The sequence below is a fragment of the Phoxinus phoxinus genome (assembly GCF_949152265.1).
Source record: "Phoxinus phoxinus genome assembly, chromosome: 15".
Lineage (NCBI taxonomy): Eukaryota > Metazoa > Chordata > Actinopteri > Cypriniformes > Leuciscidae > Phoxinus > Phoxinus phoxinus.
The window spans coordinates 27,435,352-27,458,863 of record NC_136890.1 but is presented as its reverse complement, the minus strand read 5'-3'; the positions used below and the strand labels follow the sequence as shown (position 1 = coordinate 27,458,863).

General features: G+C 37.5%; 2 protein-coding genes across 19 annotated transcripts in view; one reads left to right on the top strand and one right to left on the bottom strand.

Annotated features, from left to right (window-relative positions):
* cep350 (centrosomal protein 350) overlaps positions 1-17,266 on the bottom strand; it is a 37,622-nt gene extending 20,356 nt beyond the window's left edge. For 9 of the 12 annotated variants that reach the window (XM_079636506.1, XM_079636515.1, XM_079636516.1 and 6 more), the window contains exons 1-16: positions 17,124-17,266; positions 16,136-16,226; positions 14,304-14,400; positions 14,173-14,216; positions 13,314-13,428; positions 12,193-12,349; positions 10,899-11,458; positions 10,550-10,663; positions 8,525-8,647; positions 6,056-6,172; positions 4,494-5,113; positions 4,091-4,215; positions 2,592-3,487; positions 1,933-2,083; positions 1,542-1,687; positions 1,148-1,319 (exon numbers count right to left, since the gene is read on the bottom strand). In XM_079636506.1, coding sequence (XP_079492632.1) covers positions 1,148-1,319; positions 1,542-1,687; positions 1,933-2,083; positions 2,592-3,487; positions 4,091-4,215; positions 4,494-5,113; positions 6,056-6,172; positions 8,525-8,647; positions 10,550-10,663; positions 10,899-11,458; positions 12,193-12,349; positions 13,314-13,428; positions 14,173-14,216; positions 14,304-14,388 — 3,425 coding nt within the window. In that variant the 5' untranslated portion in view covers positions 14,389-14,400; positions 16,136-16,226; positions 17,124-17,266. Of the gene's footprint in view, positions 1-1,147; positions 1,320-1,541; positions 1,688-1,932; positions 2,084-2,591; positions 3,488-4,090; positions 4,216-4,493; positions 5,114-6,055; positions 6,173-8,524; positions 8,648-10,549; positions 10,664-10,898; positions 11,459-12,192; positions 12,350-13,313; positions 13,429-14,172; positions 14,217-14,303; positions 14,401-14,660; positions 14,862-16,135; positions 16,227-17,123 lie in introns of all 12 variants that reach the window. The other 3 variants (XM_079636514.1, XM_079636509.1, XM_079636510.1) reach the window with 2 other exon arrangements.
* A 1,819-nt stretch (positions 17,267-19,085) lies between these two features.
* cacna1ea (calcium channel, voltage-dependent, R type, alpha 1E subunit a) overlaps positions 19,086-23,512 on the top strand; it is a 121,721-nt gene continuing 117,294 nt past the window's right edge. For 6 of the 7 annotated variants that reach the window (XM_079638751.1, XM_079638750.1, XM_079638749.1 and 3 more), the window contains exon 1: positions 22,972-23,097. The gene's annotated coding sequence lies outside the window, so the exon portion shown is untranslated. Of the gene's footprint in view, positions 19,137-22,971; positions 23,098-23,512 lie in introns of those variants that run through there. The other variant, XM_079638746.1, reaches the window with a different exon arrangement.

The window sequence follows — 23,512 nt, the reverse complement described above, 5'->3', positions numbered from 1 at the left end:
ACTTCTACCCTCCACCTGATATTTAGCAGCACTAATATTGACACTGGCTCCACTGGGCTCTAATAATTATGATAAACAGGAACAGCAAGGATATAGCATTTAAAGATATTTCCGGTCTGTGCTCAAAATGTCCGAGTTCATGTCCGATAACTTGCTGAACAGCAGAATGGCAATGAAAGATGACTGGACTAGTAAATTAAAATAAAAAAAGACTAGCATGAAGGTACATGCAACAGGTACATAGTTTTTATTCAAACTATGGTGGCTTCAAGTATACATTTTTATCAGTGCCAGCTTACAACAGGAAATCCCTAAAGGCCCTGAAATACTTCGAGTGAAATCAAACGAACTGGTGTGACTTCATTTCGAACAAAATCTGGCCAAATTAAGTTCATTAGGAGTTTGTTTCGATAGTTTGAAACAGCTCACCAAACCAAACTTTTAAGATAGCTTTGTGCGGCTAGTAAACACCTTCGAACTTCCACTTCTGTGGTTCATTACTTTTTGAGTCTGGTGAGTTAAGTCATGAACACACCAGATAACTACTTTATAGTGGAAAATTAAGTTGTAATTATAACTGTGACAATAACACTGTTTTTTTCTGTGCAACTAGCTCTATAAACAAACATGACTTACAACTTCAATAGAGTGACGAATTGCAAAGCTGGTGCAAACATTTCCACATCCCTATGGATCAAATGCGTTCTTAACTGCCCTTTCCTCATTGCTGTAATTTCTTTTTGTTTATTTTCTTATTGAGTGAGCCTCACACATTTGACTATTTATCTAAACGCAAGCGTGGGCGGTGTCAGAATGTTCGCAAACAGTAATTCTTCTTTTGACCCCTGAGCAAAGACTGAACAAACTGTGATATCAGGGACTTAATGTGTTTAAAGTCACCATGAAATCAAAATTGACTAATCTTATTTATGGAATATTGTAGTATTTATTACAAATTATTTATTTGTGCACATTACTTTTATTTTATTTTATGCATGTGCCCTCAATTTTTTCCACCCAATTGAATAATCAAGTCCTGCCATAATTTTTTTCTTGTTCGAGAAACCATTTCACTTGGATATACATCACAATACGGAAGAAAAGACTATCGCAACTTCCGTTTCACACTGACTTTAACAGGCCCTACCTATGGTTGGAGTGGACTGAGGCGCCCCCCAGTGTGCTGTCTGTGTCCACGCTCCTGTGAGAGCTGCGACTGGATGCTTTCTCTGAGCCACTCTTCTTGAAGCCCTCAGCAGGGAGATCAGAGACTGCAGAGGACGTGTTTCTTTGTCCCTCCAGCAGGCTCCTTTCTGAGGCTGTAAGAATGTACACAGAGATCAAATTTGCACTGTAATTATGATACAAAAATGTCTGCTCAAAACCAACATCAGTGATATTGAGTCAGTACTCCTGATACTGTAGGTTCCTAAGTACCAGTATTTCTGAAATCCCTATAGGAATGTACACAGAACAGAAACTGATTTCACACTGCATCACACTCAAGATCACATGATGTGGCCCTCTATAATATATCTGACCTCTCTTGCTGCTTGAGCTGGCTGAGTGTGGAGAGGAGAGGGGTGTGAGAGCTGGTGAACGCTGAGACCTCTCTCCAGCTCTGTTACTGTATGCAGATCTCCCACTTAGCAACTCGTCTGAAGGACTGAACCGACCATGGCCATTACTGTGGAGAGAAGGCATGAGATATTATATCAACCTAATATACACAAAGATATGGACAGTATACCATATTATGATTCTACATAGAGCTTATGAAATGGGAGGAAGGGCTGGTATGATGATAGAGCAACACTGCCCTCTTCAGGCTGATTACTAAACATGGGTAACTTCACCATCTTCATGCATTTATATATCAATTTGAATATACAAGGGAGGGATCTTCTGAGCATTAAAATAATTCTGTTTTACCTGAGCCCATTGGGACTTCTCTTGGATGCTGATTGGCTACTGCCACGCGAGGAAACAAAGTCATCTTCATAGACCATGCCATCCAATGAGCTGGCACCAGACAGAACAGATCGGAGAGCCGGAGAACTCTTACCGCCCCTCTCCTCAAACGCTACACAAACAAATATATGCAGTGAATATATACACTAACATTCAAAAGCTCGGTGGTCTGTAAGAGTGTACAGGAATTTTTAAAGAAATGAATACTGTTATTTAGCAAGGATGCATTCAGTTGATCAAAAGTGACATAAAATATTAAAGCAGCACAAACGGTTTCAACATTGATAATAATAATAAATGTTTCTTGAGCACTAAATCAGCATATAAGAATGATTTCTGAAGGCTCATGTGACACTGAAGTCCAAAATAATGTCTGCTAATAAATTACATTTCAATGTGTATTATAATAGAATGCAGTCATTTCACATCATTACGGTTTTCACAGTCAACATTAGTGAGAAAAAACTTCTTTCAAAAACTTTTAATACATAATCTTACAAACCCCAAACTTTTGAAAGGTCCTATAAATGCCTTATACATAGATAATGTGACAGACAGTCTTGTACACATCAGTTAGAAAAAAGTTAAATTAACAGGTCAAATGTTTTAAAATTTCTCACCTTTGCCGTAACTCATGTTCTTTGTAAATATATTAATAACACTGTGTGGGCTTCCCTTGGCCAGTTCTTCCCACGGTCCATTGCTTCCTCCTTGTAGCAGACTAGCCGACCTATAAGGCAGGTGCTTCTCTGCCTCTTTCTGAAAGCGTGATATTGGGTTCAAACTGTCTCCATTCAAATGGGCTGCACTGTATCCTGTGGTTCTCAGTCTGGATTTGGGCAGCTCTTGTAGGTCTTCGTCAGACATACTGCCCTCACTCAGCAGAGGACCCTCGCTGATAGAACCTCCACTGGAGTCCAGCTTAGCTTCCTGAACAACAGGCTTTGGAGGAGAAGGGGTCTTGCGTACGTTTCTAAAAGGGAGACCAGAGGACGCAGGTGTTTGTTTGTTCCAAGCCTCCACCCTCTCCCTAAAGCTGTGCAGGTTGCCCACACCTGGTAGGGCCTCATCATAGGTGCTCTGACCCTCAGCAAGGAGTCTTTCAATCCTCTCGACCAGGTCATCAGTATCTGTGGGATTCTCTCTGACTGGTGGACTGACAGGTTTAGCCCAGCGGCCATCGGTAGGGATTAAAAGACCTGTGCCCGTATCCCTGCTGCAACCGTAGTTTATTCCAGCACCAGCTAGCTTGCGTGCCTCGCTCTCAATACGGCTAGAGAGAGAGGCAGCAGTGGCCTTAAGAGCCTCAATACGGCTCATTTTGCGGCCTGTGGCTGAGGGCAACGACGCATGTGCAGTTCGGGACTCTCTGTTAGGTAGTGAAGGTTCTGGATCAAGTTCTAACAGTTGAGAGAAAATTTGACCAGAAGGGGGCGGTAAAGAGCTGCTGACCCTCAGAGCGGGACTACGCTGGTCGGATTGAAGCCAAGGTGATCCTGCAAATCCCAACTCATTCCTACAAAAACAAAACAACAGATTATTGAAGTATAATGACCATATGATCTAAAAAACAAAAAACGAATGAATACACAAAAAAATACATAAAAAAAAACCTATGAAAATGTACATATACATATCTTAAAATTCACACACTGCATAAAGCATATCTTAATGTAATCTCACCAAAAGAATTCAGTAGTTTAAGGATTCAGTTTTTCTCCATTTTTAGGAACGTCCCAGTGTCCACAAACTTAACATGCAGCAGACGCCACCAACTACATGCACTTAAAAGTGGCCATGGAAACCGATACAGGCAAGCAACAAACACTTCTCACTAAGCACTGAGCTGACGGATTAATCTGTTCTTACAGGACTACTTGAAATAAGAGCATTTCGTCAGTGTAAGGGAATATAAACGACTTCCCATTTAGGGAAAGCGGATATTTTATTAATCTGTTCAGTGCTTAGAACAGATAAACACCAAAAAAGTAAGCTCTTTGGTGGAAACACAGCTAACAATTTCAGGGTTTTCTAGATGAAAAACCAAACATTACATTATGACAGATGATGTAATGTAATGGGATTCTGTGTGTGTGTGTGTGTGTGTGTGTGTGTTTACCTGGAGAAAGGAGGCTGCCGTTGCTCCGTGAGTGACAGATCACTGCTGGAGGTGGCACTTTGAGGTCGATCATGTCTTTTGTTTTCTTTATCAGACTCTCCAGACGGCTGGTATACTGGTCTCAACTGCAATGTCACAACAAAAACTTACAAGAGTGGCCAATCAATATGGATTTAGCCAATGTCTAGACACCAGGGTGTCCAATGGTAAATAAAATCATGATATTTATGTCATACAGCCTAATACAAAGACAGCAAAAGACTTTGAACTAAAATTACTGAAATTAAAAGTTTAATTTACACTACCAATCAAAAGTTTAAGGATTAATGTAATATAACAAGTTCAACAAGGTGTTTAACTGCAAAAAAAAAAAAAAAAAAAAAAAGTGTTCAAAAAGGTTTACCTGCTGGCCAATGTTTATGTCAGCATCATCAATATCTCCTCTGAGCTGAGTCTGTTCCAGCAGCAGTTTGGTGTATGTTTCCTGGAGCCGCTTCTTTATTGGAGCTTCAGGTGCGACCGGGCCCTTGGCAGCCCCTGCTCGTTGTCTCCTATAAAGCTCCTGTAGGCGTTTATTCTTGTTCTCTTCCTCCTCTCTCTGAGCCCTCCTCTCTTCCGCTTGCCGTTTTTTCCGTTCTTCCTGCTTTTGAGCAATATACATTCGCACGACTTCTGAGTCATAGTGCCGTTTCTTTAGCACGGGCTGCTCAAAAAACTCTGCTCTCTTGGTAGTCTTGGCAGGGCTGGCACTTCGGGAGGCTCGGGTCGAGGCATGAACTCTGGAGCTGGACGCTGCCGCCCTTCTGCTGATGCCCTCCTCCAATTGCAGGTCATCTAGGATGCCCTGGATGTCAGCTGAGAGGAGGTCTGTGCTGGGAGACTTTCTTCTGTCATCCCCTGCACATCTGGAGGGTCCAGCGGGCTCATTCTGAAGAACATGATTGCGAGGTCTTTCCACACTGCTGGGCCTTGAACGCCGGCTACGCTCAAGACGAGGATCAGAGCTGGAACGGGGGACAGGGCCTGCAGGAAAAGGTAGAGAGGAAAAGATTATTATAAGACGACGACGTGAGATTATTACACATATCTAACAGAAATCATTTTTAATATGCTGATTTGGTGCTCAAGAAACATTTCTTACTATCAATGTTGGGACAGATTTTGCGGCTTAATATGTTTTGTGAAAACCCTTTATTTATTCCAAACAATATTTAATTGAAATTTTTTTTTGTAACATTACAAACATCTTTACTGTCACTGTCCTTTCATTTACATGGAGCTTCAGCTTCTGTGACTCAACAACTCAAATTAGCAGACAAGATAGATTTTTTTCTGACTTGCCAAATGTCAGAAATGGTGCTTAAATTCAATAACAGCTCAAATATGTCTCCTGTTTTAATCAATCTTTCTTTTTTTTTAAAGCCACATGCCCTGTAACCCACGTCTGAACTGGAAAAACATCCTCTTCAGCAGTTGCTTGCATATAATGTTTAAATCAATATAGAATTGAGCATTTACGTCTCTGCAGTCCAATAAATCTATACTGGAGTGGCTGTATAAAGTCTGGGTCCATCCCTGCATGTGTGGATGGCAGCAGGACTGTGAAAGGAATCAGGTCGGCTTGTGCAGTGAGTCAGAAACACCCAGTCGAACCCTATTCATTACGGTCACTGGGCAGCAAAGTTTACCAATGCGGGGAGCCTGTCTGAATCTTTATTTATTAATAGACCTGACACTTGGAGCACTAGCTGCTGGAAGTCTAGCGCTTCAAAACAATGTGGTATTTAATAACAGTTGGCATTAAACTCATTTAGAACACCTCAAGAACATTTGATTGGGTATCCAAAATACGAGAAGCCAAAAACCAGGTATCTTGTGACATTTAAGGCTAAATTAATACAGATATTTTAAGTTTGGTTTGTGATGTGGCTGAGCTCTAAACTGGCAGATATCTCATCCTCTCACCTGTTCTCATCTGTGTCTCGGAGGACTGCGCCCGAGGCTCTCTGTGTAACCGTGGCGGCGGCCCCAGCATCATCTTCACCAGCTTTTGCCCATCTCGCCATGATGATGTGCTGATCGCTATGGAGACAGGTTACGCAGATGCGTTGAGACGAACAGTTGTTCCAATAATTAATTTGTACTTTTTTTTAACCAGATGTGATTAAGGCAGAGAGGAAAGTATGACAAAAGTAACTAATAATAAAGAGACAGAATAGCTGCTCTGAATCACATTTACACAGATATTTAATGATCTTTCTCCAGAGAAAATCCCCCACTCACATTTAATGCAACACAGACAGCAATTAAAAATTGACAGTATGATGCATGATTCATCTGTGCATGGTATTATAAAGAATACAAATGGTATCAAGATATAATACATTTCTCAGCCTCAAAAACGTATGGGCTTTTATGTTGACATACTCAACACCACATGGAAAGGGAACAATATTAACCAATGCCCATATTTCACAATCCAGGTGGATAAAATCTAAATATTCTATATTAATTTGCAGCACAAAATGGTTTAATTTTGAAAAACAACACAAGTAAAAAAAAAAACATTTTTTAAACCCTGAATGCTGCCACCTCTACCAAAATAGTTGAAATGCCAAATATAACTGCTGACGAAGAATGACAGCATGCTTCAAATTCCCTAAAGTATAGTAATTATATCATAAGTCATGTATAGAGCAGGGATAATTTATTGCTAAAAAATTTCATTTAAAAATGATTTATTATTATTTGTTTTGTAATGAAAATTTAAATGTGACGTGTATAAATAAATAAACACACACATCATTTTTGGCAATATATTTTATGTGGCAGAAAATGTTTAATATTATTTCTGCCACATAATATATGTTGCTAAAAATAAAATATACTTATAAATATAAAAGTATTTTTAGTGGCAGGCCCAGTGAAAAGGGCAAATAAAAATCTGAACGACTATTATTGAAATAAAATCCTTACTTTTGAGCCCTGTATTAGTGGGGAAAGAGTTACCTTCAAATGTCTGTCCCATTAAACCAGAGTATTTAGTAACCACTTGTAAAAATGACAAAAGTTAATTGTTCTCACCAAACTGTTTGCTTGACAGTAGGTACCCTTAAAAGTGAAAACTGACAGTTAACGCTAATGTCTGCATGCAGCACCTCTTGCAGCAAATTATGTTAAGATTTCAATAGCTGTGTTTCCATTAACCTTCAAATTACCCTTGAAACTGCACATTGAAATTAAGCCCAATGGAAACACGTAAATTTAGCCAAAACTCCCATATATAGTGCAAAAAAGTTTACGGGTTATTGCCGCTTTCAGGCAATTCGAAAAAGGAATATTTTGCAAAACTGCAATGGAAAGTTTGTTTCGCATTTACAGGTCACCTGGTGTATGTACATCTCGATCATTCTTTAAAGATGACGCAGTACGTTTGGACAGAAGTTAAGGTTATTAGACAGAGACAGAGCTCTTTATTAAACTCATAAAAGACAAAAGAATTACGTGAATACTGGATTCTAAACAACAAAGAAATGCCACAATTGATCAAGACCTCGAAGCAGATAGGAGGGAGAAACACCTCATACGTGCAGCTCACAAGTATATGGGGCTTTCCTTGCCGTTATTGCTTAGAAACACGCCTACGTCTCTTTCGATTAAAAATAATGGCTAGTGCGGTGGCTGCAACATACATAAACGTACCAACATCCGTTGCCATGATTTTTGGAATGTCTTATCACGAGAAATAATGTTTTAGTCGCATAAGATCGGTTAAATGGAAACGGCATCCTTGAATTGTGTTTGGCATTTCACTCCAAAACATTGCAGAATGCAACAAAATCTAGCTTGTATAACTAGAACTAACAGACTTCAGACATCTATTTCTGAAGTTAGGGCTACACAGGGTAAACTAGTTGAGGGGTGGAAGGAGGAGTCAGATGTCACTTTTCTATTGAGTCGTGACAAGAGCGACACCTCTCCAGCTGTCAGCGAGGCCACAACGGCTTGGAGCATTGTCAAGCATTTCTGCGTCAGTGTCACAGCACAGCAATCCTGTTAATCTGCATGCTACACATTCTAGAAATTTCTGTGGGGATAAGAGACTTAGCTTGTGCTTGCAGACAGACATTAACACATGCCTGTTTCCAAGAAAGCCCCGCAGAGAACAGGGCACAGTGACGCTGGCAGGTCAAGAGAGGATCACACAGGGCTGCCAGGACAGTTTGTGGGCATGTATGTGTGTTGAGTGGAACATTTGCAATTTTCAGAGCAGATTGTGATCTTCATATGCAAAACTACAATTAAGCACTATTATATGGGCATTCAGATGTTGAATTTCAATATCATTTGCTTAAATAAGCTACATTTGTTTGCTTGAGAGACACATAGAGAATGCAAAAGACAGACAGTGAGAAAGTAAAAGAGAATTCAGACCTGGTTTAACGTTTGAGTCTGGTGCAGAGGAAGATCTGTGTACTTTCCTAACAGGCTTTGATGGTTTCTTCTCTTTTACCCTCTCTCGCTCTCCAGACCTCTGCTTTGGCTTTGTGCTCTCTGCTGTGAAAAGACAGACTTCATCAGGGTTGTTTGTGTTAACTAGAACTATTAAATACATGCTAACTGAAATAAAACTGAAACGAAATAAAACATAAATATTAGAAGTAAAACTTTAGAAAGTTGAAGAATAAAATTAGAAATGGTGCCTTGGCAACTAACTGAAAAAAGTTGAAGCACTAAAATGAATAACTGTAAATAAATAAAACTAAATCTGAACAAACTAAAAACTGAAGAAGAAAAATTCAACCTAAATAGTAATATTTAAATGTACAAAACTAAGATAAATGACAAAAGCGCTTAACAAAATTACAAAAAATTTAAATGAAACAAAGCATACAAATAAAAACTATAGCAGTATATAAATCATACAAAAAAAAAATCACACTGCTGTTCATTACATTACACTCACAACCAATCACATATTACCCACTGATCTATAATAGAGATTATATAGATCAGAGATATACCACTGCCCACATTTACACAACAACTATTCAGTATTCAGCAATTTGTCCCCTAAATTTTTTATTTTGAATACTCTATAAATCATGAAATAACGTTAATAACAAAATGATATCATTGACTCCTAACTGGCCATCAAGTGTCCTAAAAACAGTCATCACGTTAATTTCACGTCTCACAGGTATGAGAGCATTAAGATTTGATTGATTCCCATGAATAAGTTCAAACTGCATGTTTCAATCTGTGCAAGTCAATTCAAAACAAGGAACAGACAGAGGGTGAAAAATTGACATCTAAAACTAAACTCCATTTTTGTGAAATGAGAATCTTTACATATAATGATAAAATAACTAAAATGGACTTTCAGGAAAAAGAATGCTACAAATTTGTACCATATGGCCTCTTTAATGACAGCAACTCAAATCTATTGCATGCCAACAGCGAATAAGCTGTATTGTTATCTATATTAGTCTATAATAAGCTTGTTCCATAATGATTTTTTAAGGAACTGTGGAGCAAACTGATACAATCCTTCCCAATAACCTTAAGGAAAACTCCTAAGAACAGTCAGGGCTGACATGAAAACTTGTAACTATGGCTGTGGCAGTACGCCTGGAAACTCTGAGCCAATTAGGAGCATGTAAGTCAGCGTCCAAGAGCGGTTTGGATTAAACATGCTTTTTGACCATACTGCAATCCAGTAGAGAAACATGACTTTTGTGAGCTGCATTCAGTGGCAGTTAAATCAGTGATGCTGTCCTAATTCCTGTTCATTACTCATGCTTCATGACTCAGAGGGCTTGCAATGGGCAGTAAAAAACATTTGAGCTCTGTCACATCAAATGGATTAACATTTTAATTCCAAATAAATAAAAGCCCTATTCACTAACCTGCTATTAAGGCTGAAATAAAGATGACTCAAATCACAAAACATAATTATAGCACGAGTGATTAAGATGACAACCAGCCAGTGAGCCGTTTATGATCACGATACTGTACATTTTTGTGGGTACCTTACCTTAATTATACCACTTAGCTTTAGAAGTATTGGTAAGACTTTACAACAAATTTCCATTTGTTAACATTAGTTAACTACATTAGTTAACAAGAACTAACAATGAAAATACTTCTATAGCATTTATTAATCTCAGTTAATGTTAATTTCAATTTACGAATACATTATCAAAATCAAAAGTTGTATCTATTAGTATTATTTAATGGTCCTGAGCTACCATGAACTAACAATAAACAACATTAACTAACGTTAACAAAAGATTTTAATGTAAGAAATGTATTGCTCATGCAATTAATGCATTAAATAATGCAAACTACATTATACTAACTAATGTGATCTTATTGTAAAGGGTTACCAAAGCATTATTCATTGTTATGTATATAAATATAAAATAACAGCCTGGAACAGTGGAACACCAGGTATACCTGTGAGCTGTTGCGTCAGGTCTTTGTATATTTCCCTGCTTAAGTTCTGGAAGTCATCCTCTGCCCACACTTTCCCATCAGGTGTGCGAATCTTAGTCTCAATGGTGTTAAAACCTAGAAAACATAGAAGTGAGCCTCTTCTCACTCAACAACCTCATAAAACATTTAACTGATGCTTTAATATTGAGCATCTTAGAAAACACCTATTACTGGGACTGTAGTACTGAGGTTAAGTGCCTCGCTCAAGGGCACAATGGTGAAGCCATTATGGGGTCTGAACTTACTACTACCGGTACTCAGTTACTAGTCCAACACAAGGGGTCATCTTTTCTCTCTGGAGTCAGCTTACCTTTATAAATGGGTGCAGGAGGGGCTGGGGCCACTTTCCGGACTTTAGCAGTAGGAACTGTGGTACCGTGTCCTGCTGCCTCAATACCCACAGGTTGCTCCAGGTATCCCAGCAGCTTGTTTCTGTCCTCCGTCTCTTCCAAATGTTCCCTCTGTCTGCGGATTCTCTCTTTCAGCTTCTCCAGCTTTTCATCAGGTTGCCGTCGTCGCAGGTTCTCCAACCGTTGTGAGGATGCGATTGAACCCGGGCTGGACCTCAGGGACGTCTGAGAGGTCTCAGCCTGTAAGTGTGTTCTGGGCCTGACTTCTGACCCTGGCGTTGCTTGGTCGGGCAGGTGAATGGCGTTGAGAGCAGACATATCGTTGAGGTAGCGTACAGATGTGCTGTCTACAGCCGAGGAGCACAGGCTGTCCAGGTCTGCAGTCTGCATGTCTCGGGTGTCACGCTGATAGACCAGCTGGCTTAAAGCAAAGTCAGGCTGAGTAATGGTCACCTCTGTTGGTAACGAATGGGCTTCTGGTTCAGAGTGGGTCTGGGACATTGGCAGCGGAGATGCTTCCCTATAAAAGAAAGACATGATTTAGTTTAAACTGAAGATCACAAGAAGATTTTTTTAGAAGTCATGTATACAACAACTCAAATGGAAACAGAAAAAGAAGGTCTGTAAAGGGAAATATCAGCTACATGTGTGCTAAAGTTACTGAAGCCAAAATGATGGTTCCTTGCTCAAATGTCTTGTATGAGAGGATCAAATAGCAATCTTAACCTTCAGACACAAAAACTGCACTCATTGACCTCTGCATACTCCATAGTCTGCTCTGAACTTTCATTCCTTTATCATTCAGACATGCTGTAACCAAATAATGAAGTTATTACCAAAAAAACTACAATTATTTTAACATTTAACATAGTTGGGTAAACTTCTAAAGTAGTGAATGGCAGACGACAGCAATGTCATTTCTGTATTCCCATTTGCTGCAATAGCAAAAGAAAAAATCCATGATAGCATCGAAAGACTGACTACATTGGTCAGAAGAGAGAAATATGTCATATTTGCCATTACTCCCTCAGCTGTTGTATCAGAAACACCATAGCAGCAGCGTTAGTTTGTGTTATATTACTTTGGCATTAAATGACAAAAAAAAAATTGCTATGTTGATAACTGTGGAAATGGGTCATCACAGTCTGTGAAAAGCATCCATTCAAGCTGCAGCCAATGTGTAGCATCAAAAACCTTTTTTTTCAGTTCAGTTGGCTATTACAAACTACACATTAATTTGTTTGCAGCTTTTACCTGAATGAAGCGAGTGGTTCTCTGAACTCCACCCCGCTGGGTTTCCTGGCATTACTGTCCAGAGTGCTGTTCCTCAAGGGACTGCGGGAACTTTTGTCTGGACTGCGCCGACTCCGTGTTCTGGATTTGGATCCACTTTCCTCCGCACGATGACCATCTGTAGTAAATACATAGAAGACACGTAAACAATGGAAGAGGCAAAACTTTGAAGAATCTTGTACCATTTTATATATACATACATATATTAAAGAAATATATAAAGGTGTGTGTGTGTGTATATATATATATATATATATATATATGACAGTATTTTACATTTCAAAATAATAACTTTATTTATAAATGTTTCTGTAGTTCACTTAAATAGTCCTGCATTGTGACAGCTGAATTTTAAAAGTACAATATTCTTATTATCAAATATGAGGTATATACAAAAATAATTTATTACTGTACAACAATTAAAAACATTAATGTCAACATTAAGATTTGAAATAGTTTTAATATCACATACCAACGACCCATATTTGGTATACGATATTTCAGTGTTTTGTGCATTGCTATTCAGAGGCTACAGAACTTATTGATTATCAGAGTTGTGAGCTTGCCACCTAAATTGAATGTGACGAGATAAAAGAGTGAGAAAAATAATGCCAAGACAGCACACATCTTCATAGGCTATGCTCAAACAAACATCGCAACTAGTGTAGTCAGATTCACACGACTATCATGAGTCAATTCTTTTGATGAATCACTCAAAACTCATAAAGCTGTTAGTAAATTAACATTAATGTATGAATCACTGAATTCCAAGGACTTGAAATAAATCAAAAACAGTGTGTACACTAAATGTTCATCTATCTTCATTAACAGAATAAGCTAAACTAATTTAAATAATAAATGGCTTTGAAAAATGTACCATTAAAAAATTAACTGCTAATTAAATAAACTAAATTATAACCACATATTAATTAAAACCAAACAAACAAAAATATACCATTCCACAAAACATACATACTGATCTAGTGCAATAATATATATAAGGTGTGACATTAAAAGCACAGATATAAATATTCTCTAGTGAATTTTCTCTACATGTGTTACTGAGGATGTGTCTGTCTTACCTCTGCGACTTATTTTCCGCCCGCCACTAACAGACGCTTTCTTTGTGTCTGGCACTGAGTCGAGAAGCACTCCAGAGCCTGGTGCAGCCTCCAGACGATTCTCGATGTGTCGCAACTGAGACAAGACCACAATTAGCCATTGAGTCAACAGATCTTGTGGGGATAATGCTACAGATAGTTAACCTACAGAGTATTTCGGCTGGGCGATATTTAAAAAATATTTTAGCGATAATCGTCTTACAAAATATCACGCTATTCAATTATCGTGTACGCGAGCCCCACCCTCGCCGGAGACAACACTGCCGACAAACAATGTAAACACACATCACATTGAGTTTGGCAGCACTTCAGTTAGTTTAATTTAATTACCGGTATTGAAATGTTAAAAGTTTTACTTTGAGCTTAAACTTACATAAAACAGTAGCTTTGCTCTTATCAAATTTGTGCTTGAAATGAATTTGGTTTCATGAGAACTGTTTTCTAATCCTAATCCTACTAACTACTAGTCTATAGAAAACATTGAATTCACGCTATTGCATGTGAATAAATATGTGTATGGTAATTATGGGGCTATGTGAAATATAGCTGTCATTTTTTCCCGAGATTGTCGATGATCATCTGGTAACTGACTGTTAGAATCGACATCTCAATACTAATGAGACATTGTTGATATACGATAATTTCATATCATATCACCCAGCCCAACAGAGTACACTGAATTTTACTTTTTGATTCATTTATGAACAGCTACTTATAATTGTAATTACTGAATTACAAATGACAAAGTCTATGTAACAAGGTATCTGTTTTGGCATCAAAAGTAGGTCAGAACCTGAAACACGGGTTAAGAAATACTCACGGCAGCTTTGGTCTGATTTAGACTATTCCAGGCTTGAGATATCTCTGTTGAGAGAAAAACATTAACATAAGAAATCACACAAATATGCTCACGTTGATGTTTAAAGTATAGAATTACATAGTTAAACGAACCTCTCCTGTTGTCTTGCCCAGCGAGGGCAGGCTGGGAAGAGACCGAGGCTGACGGCCCCGCCTCACTTCGCAAGCGACTCCACATCGCTATGGCAACCTGAGAGGGAAGGGGGGGGGGGGGGGGGGGGGAGAGAGACAGGTAAACAATGTGAGAGAAGCAATTATCTAGTCAACACCTGCTGTCAAATATTGTTTTCTCTGGAAATGGCTTATTATTGCTAAGATTATCACTAAAACACATGACTTCATTGACAGCACTCTTTGTGCTAAATTATATTTGGTCAAACCACAAGTTTAACTGATTGTTACTAAGATAGATTGATCAAAGCATATCACTGTTAGGTTTTAATGTCTCACCCAAACGCCTCAGTTTTTTCATCAAAGCGAGGGTTAAAGTAATGGTGTACAATTTGTTAGATTGCCTGAAGGCCAGACATATGATGGTCTCTGAGCTTTTCAAGTCATCTGAATCACCCGGTCTTCCTCCAAGCACTACCCTTATAACATGGTGTCCCTGTCCTCGAACATCCCGGGAGCAAACAGATTCAATGGTCTATTCTAGAGTAAAAAAAAAAAAGAAGTGTTTTGTGCAGACTGTCTGAAGCACTGCAACAAACACACTAAGTATTCCAAAGGGACACTGAAATCACACCCTCTGCTCAGAAACCTTGAATTATAAAGTATTAATAAAGCATTCATAAGACATATCTCAGAGCCCTACATGTATATTTCATTGAGGGCATTTCAGACTGGAAAATAAGAGGTGAAGAGGCATTTAAACACGCTCTACCACTTCTCTAACAGCAGTGAATGAGGTAATGGAGATACCAAATGTGTCTAGAATGAGGAAAACAACAAAACTTTAAAGTCAGCATGAAACTCTAAACGCATATTATATACTTTATTGTGAATGATTCATCAGCATACGTTTAATTTTTTGACCTCGTATTGTTTAATTAAAATGTCATAACATGACCTTCCAGTGAAAAACACACTTCTCTCTGGTGAAGTGTGCAGGACTTCTCCAATCATTTAGTCCATGCCTGCAAGTTTGTGTTCATCATACGTCTCCACTTTATAATGCACATCTCAACATCCAATCAACTATATACCAAGTCCCTGCCTTACATTTGTGTTTTTTTTAATTATCCTACACTGGGGTGTGCATATAAAATACGGAAGAAAAGATCTGTCACTATTACCCTTTATTTAAACCAGTTTTAAAGCTTGTACACACTTCATGCTCTTTGTTTGCATGTTTGTTAAAGTCGCAATGAAACAGAGGCAGCAATAAGTCTTTTCTTTCACGTTGTTATGAACAATGAAACAGACCATTGCCATTTTTTTTTAACAGGGACTTGGTTCTATCCATGTTAACACAACATGCTTTGGACTGGAGATACTGACAGAAACGACAATATGATCTGATTCCTTTTGAACTAATCAACACTTGTTAAAACAAACAAAATAAGCACGGCAAAAGAATCAAAGCTTTACTTTATATCCTTAGATTTACCCATAAAAGACCCATTCTCATCCATATCCTCTCTATTCAGCAACTCATAAATATAATACACTTCAATATCCCTTTCTAAAAATGCACAATAAAAACAAAGACCAGACAAAGAATATTCTCTTCCTGATTCAATTTCATATCACATTTTGGGAATTGAAACTTCATCTAACCTTATATGCACAGAACTCGACAATTATGAGTTTACAGTTTCGTTTAAAAACTGCTCACATGTAAACAAATGATGAATAATAGTAATCAACAAGACTTTAAGAGAAGGATGCATTTCATGCATAACACATAATGAACCAGGACTCACTTTCCAGCAGCTTTATTCAGAGAGACATAAGTCCACCTTGTCTTCTGGACAGCTGGACACATCGGACAGCTGGCGATTTTGTCACCTCTACCTGCACCCAGACCGAGTACAAAAAAAGGTGATTTGACAGTGAAAACTTAAAGTCTTGAGTTATTAAAATACCAGTTCATAAATCATTATACAAATCTAACTCACAGCACTCTTATGTTCACAGCGTTAGATATATGCTGGAATCAACACAGCTAATTACTGAAATTGATTGGCCTCTCAATAACTATTCATGGGCATTACTCTGAATTAAAGGGAAAGGGAAACAACATGACAGATCAGCAGCATCAGCTGAGAGATCAGCTGACATCGCATTCAAAACCAGGTTAAAATATCAAGCGAACGCTTCTAAGGGACTCAAAGTGTCCGATCGCATAATACATATACTCTACATTGCTACAGCTTAACTAAAAAAAACACAAAACATAAATTAAGTGGACAAAAAGGATATAGAAAAATAAGAACATAACGTTACATTACAGGTGAAGAGCAACATAAACATTATACAGACCTTTATATCAATACAGAATCAGAACTACATTACTCTAGCAAAAAAATACGAGACAAGAAAACAATCATATGAAATAAGAATATAAAGAAATGCAGTTGACGTAACGTTAAGTTATAACTTAAGTGTCAATCACACAAATACAACTTCACGCGAACTACCTTACAGAGGAGAAATCCAACAGCGAACTAAATCAAACAAACAACCGACTCGACGTCTACTTGAAACAATAATTATGTACCTCAGAGAGTTTCACAATATTAAAACGAAATTGTTGGCCTATGGTTTTAAATTATCTGACGAAAGTTATCGCTAACAGCTGCTGCTAACCGGCTAAACCATTAAAGCTCGCTAACAAACTTTTTTGCGTTTCTGGGATCAGGTTGTCTTTCGTTAGGCGTTCAGGTCAGAATGTGATTGGTTAATACTTACCTAAAAGTGTATTGTACCTGCTACCCGCCTTTCGGTGTATGTTTCCCGGCTTTAATGATAAGTTAGGGCGGCCGTTGGCTAGATTTGACGGTCCGCCATTATCCAAACAACTGTTTCAGGAAGTTCACGTCTGAGAGAAACTCGCGATACTTCCGTAAAGAACGTGTGTTTATTTCTTGGCCGTGTTTGACATCTAGTGTTTAACTAATGGAATTACAACAAAAATAATTGTACTTTGATCCTTGAGATATGGCACAATGGCATTACATATTTCACCACTTATGAGTTCAACAAGGTCAACACTGGCTCTGACGTGTTTTATATTTATATATATTTTTATTGTAATTGTACTTACATTTTCCGTTTCAAAGACACGTCAACAGTCACATAAATATTAAATAAATCGTTTTTATAATAATAATAATAATAGTAATACATGATGATAATAATAAAATTACATATGTTTATTGTTGAGGTAATTATAATAAATAATAAAAAGTAAGTAAAAATATGTATTATTATTATTAATAAATAATAATAACAATTATTTGTATTGTTGCTATTCTAAAAAATAATAAAAAGTTAATACAAATACTTCTTATTATATTATATTAATAAATAATAATATATATTTTTAAATAAATTGGTAACATTTGTTGAGGTTATTATACAAATATTAAAAAGTTAAAAATAAAAAATTATTAATAATAATAATTGTATTGTTGATGTTATTAGGCATAAGATGTGTTAACAGTAAATTGAATGATTGAACAGGATTGCAAACGTATAATAATATTAATTAATAATAGCAAAAGAGCAGGATTTTCGAAAGAATGAGCACATTTTTTTCTTAGCTTCAGGATTGCCCAGAGCATGGTGGATCATTGAAATCAAAGGATAAACTGGAAGCCTAATCACAACAATTGGTTTTTCTTTTTTTTCTCCAATAAAACCCATTAAATAAACCATGTAACAGTAACACACAACTCATCCAAAACATAACGAGGACCAGAAACATTTGTTCAGCTTCTGCCTCAAACAATGCAAGAAAGAATTCAAAACTACAGAAGAAGCAGAACTACTGGCCATTTTTTTGCATATATTTCAGCCAAGGTGGGTCACACATCAACCAAGCCCTTATAATTAAACACTTAAATGGCATAAATGAGAGGTAAATAACAAGCAAAAGTGTTGAGCAACAGAAAACAAAAAACAAAAAAAACTATTTAAATTACAGACATATAGCCTCCATCTTTTGCACTATTTTGAGACGTTACATTTACGTTAAAAAAAAAAGAAAAGAAATGTAGAACAGATATACTGGAAATATTTGACAAAATCAAGAACAAAATGGAAATTGTTGTTCATTCAAGCTCATCAACTGAATTTCCATATTGAAGAACCCGAGCAATAACTCAACCATATAGGCTACACAAATTGATAGTCTACTAACATAACAATTGGTTTGAAATTTCGTTCATAAAACCATTAAACAATACACTAAGTGTAATAATGCATGCATGGAATTTCACGCGTCACTTACCCAAAAAACTAATATTTCCAGACAGTCCTCTTAATAATAGCATATAAACCGAGCTACTGACCATCTTATCATTGTGTTAAAACCATAATGTGACATATTTAATAATTTATGTTTCCTAATTACCGAGACAGTTACTCTCGCCCCCCTCTGGTGATCTAACCTGTCGTACTCCGTTTGAAACTGGGTATTTGTGTTCAGCACCCGCATCTCATTCAGCATCTCTCCAGTGCATTAACCATTTTAGTGCTGTATCAGAGAATGCGCGCGAGAGAAAGACAGATGTAGTAGGCTACTTAATTACTCGCTTAACAGAAACATATTTTCAGAATACGGGCACGGCAGAAATGGAAAAACGCCGCTCAGTCGCAGGTGAATGTGAGGAACAGTGAAGGAAACTCTGCGTTGCGCTATTGCGGTGATGGAGCTCAGACTCAGAGCACTTGTAGCTGCGCTTCGATTATCTGATGCTGGTAAGCAAATGTTTTTATTATCGCTCTTTGTCATTATATAGGTGTTAGCTTGATGTGTTTAACATTGCCACCCACTCGAGATTTATAATTGCGGTTCTCACAGATGTTTTGCTGGACGTGTAGCCTAATTTACATTAGATTGTCGTTAACTTCTTTTAAGTATTTTGATACAATTCTTTTTGATTAATTTGTTTGTTTGTTTGTCATTTTTGTTCATTTTAGTGGATCTACGTGATTTGCCTTGTTGAATCATTAATAAAATCAAGATGTCAAGAAAATTATATTATTTGCAGAGACGTCAGTCGTAGCCTAATTATAGGCTAATGAATCTGCGTAGTCCCGATTCCAATTCAACGAGTCTTTTAGCTGTCTATATATGGAGCTTATATTATGACAAAATGATTTGAATTTGAATTGTGTAAATCTGAATTATTTGCAAGTGTAATCTAACAAAATTGAATTTTAGGTGGTAGTTTAAATAGTTCTGAATTTGAATTTTTTTAAACGAATATTGAACATTTGAAATTTAACAAATTGAAATGTTTTTATGGCTGAATTTTATAGACATGTATTTTCAAACAGTAATATTCAGTTTAAAAAAATTCAGATTCAAGTTTTCAAGATGAAGAAATTCAGAACTTCAAATTCAGTTTTCTAGAATTCAATGTCAAAAATTCAAGTTCAAAAATTCAGATCTGACAGAAAGTAGGTCACAGGTCATCCACAGGGAAGAGTAGATGATCTCAGAAAAGTCGAACAGAGCATTTTGGCCAATTGGGGACTGCGGAAGTTTTCCAGCGCGAACGTGGTGGTGGTTCAAGAGGTTGCCACTCTCTGACTCTTGTCATGAATCGCCCGGAGGTCTATTACATGTACGACGCAGTCTAGACCGGACGCGAACGGTGCGACGCGACCCGTGAAATCCCCAACAGCACACGGATTCCCCATCCTATTTCTGACCTAGTCCCAGCTCTTTGCAACAGTCGCTTCAAGCTGTGTTGCGTCGCGCCGCTCGCGTCCTGTCTGTGTAACTGAGGTCTAGTAGACAAGCTGGCGTTCTAATCAATTTTACACAAAATGTAGGCTACTTTAAAACAAACACCAGAGACCGCTTAGACAAATGTCCCACGTGCTGAGAACGCTAACCTAACATATAAACACAAAATCATTCATGTTTAAGAATCACTTACCTCCGGGCGATTCATGACAAGAGTGGACATTAAAACGCTTACGTGAAAACCGCTTAACGTGGCTCACTGTACGAAGACAGTGATATTAAAGGACCAAACTCAGTACAAATCATATTAATAAACCATACTTTGTATAAAAAATCAGCCCAGAATACCTACGCAACGCGTTTAATTACACGTTAAGCATTCTTACCATAGAAAACCGTTATAAGAAAACGCTTAACGTGGCTCACTGTACAAAGACAGTGATATAAGGACCGTACACATCATATTAATAAACCATACTATGTATAAAAAATCAGATGAGCCCAGAATATGAACGCAACGCGTTAAGCATTTCCTTACCATAGAAAACCTATAAGAAAACGCTTAACGTGGCTTACTGTACAAAGACAAGGACCAAACTCAGTAGCCTACGCATCATAATAATAAACCATGTATAAAAAATCAGATGAGCCCAGAATATGAACGCAACGCGTTTCATTAGGCTACGCGTTAAGCAAATTCCTTAATAGAAAACCGATATGAAAACGCTTAACGTGGCTCACTGTACGAAGACAGTGATATTAAAGGACCAAACTCAGTACAAATCATATTAATAAACCACTTTGTATAAAAAATCAGATGAGCCCAGAATATGAACGCAACGCATTTAATTAAGCATGTTCTAATCAAAACCGTTATAAGAAAACGCTTAACGTGGCTTAATAAACCTTAAATGGTCCTTAATAAACCATAGGCCTGCCTACTATGTATAACAAATCAGGTTTAAGGTTTATTAAGCCACGTTAAGTGTTTTCTTATAACGGTTTTCTATGGTAAGAACATGCTTAACGCGTAATTAAACGCATTGCGTTCATATTCTGGGCTCATCTGATTTTTTATACATGTATGGTTTATTAATATGATGTGTACGGTCCTTATATCACTGTCTTTGTACAGTAGCCTAAGCCACGTTAAGCGTTTTCTTATAACGGTTTTCTATGGTAAGGAAATGCTTAACGTGTAATTAAACGCGTTGCGTAGGTATTCTGGGCTGATTTTTTATACAAAGTATGGTTTATTAATATGATTTGTACTGAGTTTGGTCCTTTAATATCACTGTCTTCGTACAGTGAGCCACGTTAAGCGGTTTTCACGTAAGCGTTTTAATGTCCACTCATGAATCGCCCGGAGGTAAGTGATTCTTAAACATGAATGATTTTGTGTTGTTAGGTTAGCGTTCTCAGCACGTGGGACATTTGTCTAAGCGGTCTCTGGTGTTTGTTTTAGTAGCCTACATTTTGTGTAAAATTTATTAGAACGCCAGCTTGTCTACTAGACCTCAGTTACACAGACAGGACGCGAGCGGCGCGACGCAACACAGCTTGAAGCGACTGTTGCAAAGAGCTGGGACTAGGTCAGAAATAGGATGGGGAATCCGTGTGCTGTTGGGGATTTCACGGGTCGCTTCGCACCGTTCGCGTCCGGTCTAGACTGCGTCGTACATGTAATAGACCTCCGGGCGATTCATGACAAGAGTCAGAGAGTGGCAACCTCTTGAACCACCACCACGTTCGCGCTGGAAAACTTCCGCAGTCCCCAATTGGCCAAAATGCTCTGTTCGACTTTTCTGAGATCATCTACTCTTCCCTGTGGATGACCTGTGACCTACTTTCTGTCAGATCTGAATTTTTGAACTTGAATTTTTGACATTGAATTTTAGAAAACTGAATTTGAAGTTCTGAATTTCTTCATCTTGAAAACTTGAATCTGAATTTTTTTAAACTGAATATTACTGTTTGAAAATACATGTCTATAAAATTCAGCCATAAAAACATTTCAATTTGTTAAATTTCAAATGTTCAATATTCGTTTAAAAAAATTCAAATTCAGAACTATTTAAACTACCACCTAAAATTCAATTTTGTTAGATTACACTTGCAAATAATTCAGATTTACACAATTCAAATTCAAATCATTTTGTCATAATATAAGCTCCATATCTATAGGCTACTTTTGAGTAGCCTAGGCTATAAGATGTTTTTAAAAGAAGGAAAATTCTTATTGCATTAGGCTATTACTCTTGGAGCCTTTGATGAGTTGAACTCATCATTTATGAGTTACAGATTTAAACAGAAAAGATAACACATTACATATTACTTTATTTAATAGGCCTAAATACAGAAAGTTTGACTTTTTTAATGACCTTTCACTGACTTTTTAAAGGCGGCATATTTGGCTAGCTATATAGCCTATTGAATAACAACACTAAACAAAAAAAAATGTGGTATAACATTAGTTCTAAAATAGCCTATTTGTTTTTATGAAACGATATGCCTACAAAAAAATCGTGTAACTTAGGCTATAGCCTACTTAGTCATATCTTTAACTACACACAACCAACCAGTAAACACCGCACTGATTTAAATGTCAATTTAAATGACTAGCTACAACATCCCACTGTTTATAATAAAGCAATTGCTTATGGTTCAGTAATAAATTGATCATAAAGAACCGATTTGAGTCATTAAGGTCATTCATTCGTCCTTGAATGGGATTCGCGCGATTCGAGTCACCAAAAAAGAACCGCTCACAAGAGTAATTTGTTCGAGAGTCGGACTGGTAGCGTTGTATGTTTTTGATTCACTAAAAAGAACCGACTCAGACGAGTCATTCGTTCTAATCAGACTACACAAGTCGCGTTTTATAATTCACGCGCGGTAGAGTAGGGACGTTGTAGTTCAGGCAAAGCTGACTGTACCCGAACGTTGAAAATGCAGTTTACAAAGGTAGGAAGAAATCAACTCATGTTCGAATGGAATATTAACGAAACATCCTGTCTACTGACAATTTTAAAGACAGAATGCATTTATAGTTGCCAATATCCGGTTCCGACGGATAAATAAAAATGGCGCCTGATAGGGCAGTTGAGTAAATTAATTCGTAGCCTATGTGGATACAACATTAACAAAATGTTTTTTTTTGTTTTTTTAATCGTTCCATTACACCATTCGCTTTACTGTTGGCTCGTTACCCCTCTCAACCCCCAGCAGTTGCCTCCTCAGTAACGTTACCTTACCTGACCTGCGGTATTGTGAAATGTGAATGTGATTAAGTTACGTTAACGTTACCGCTAACGTGTTGCTCCATGTTGACAGCGTTTTGCGCTTTAAATTCCGCTAAAAATTAACATTCTGTCGGGAA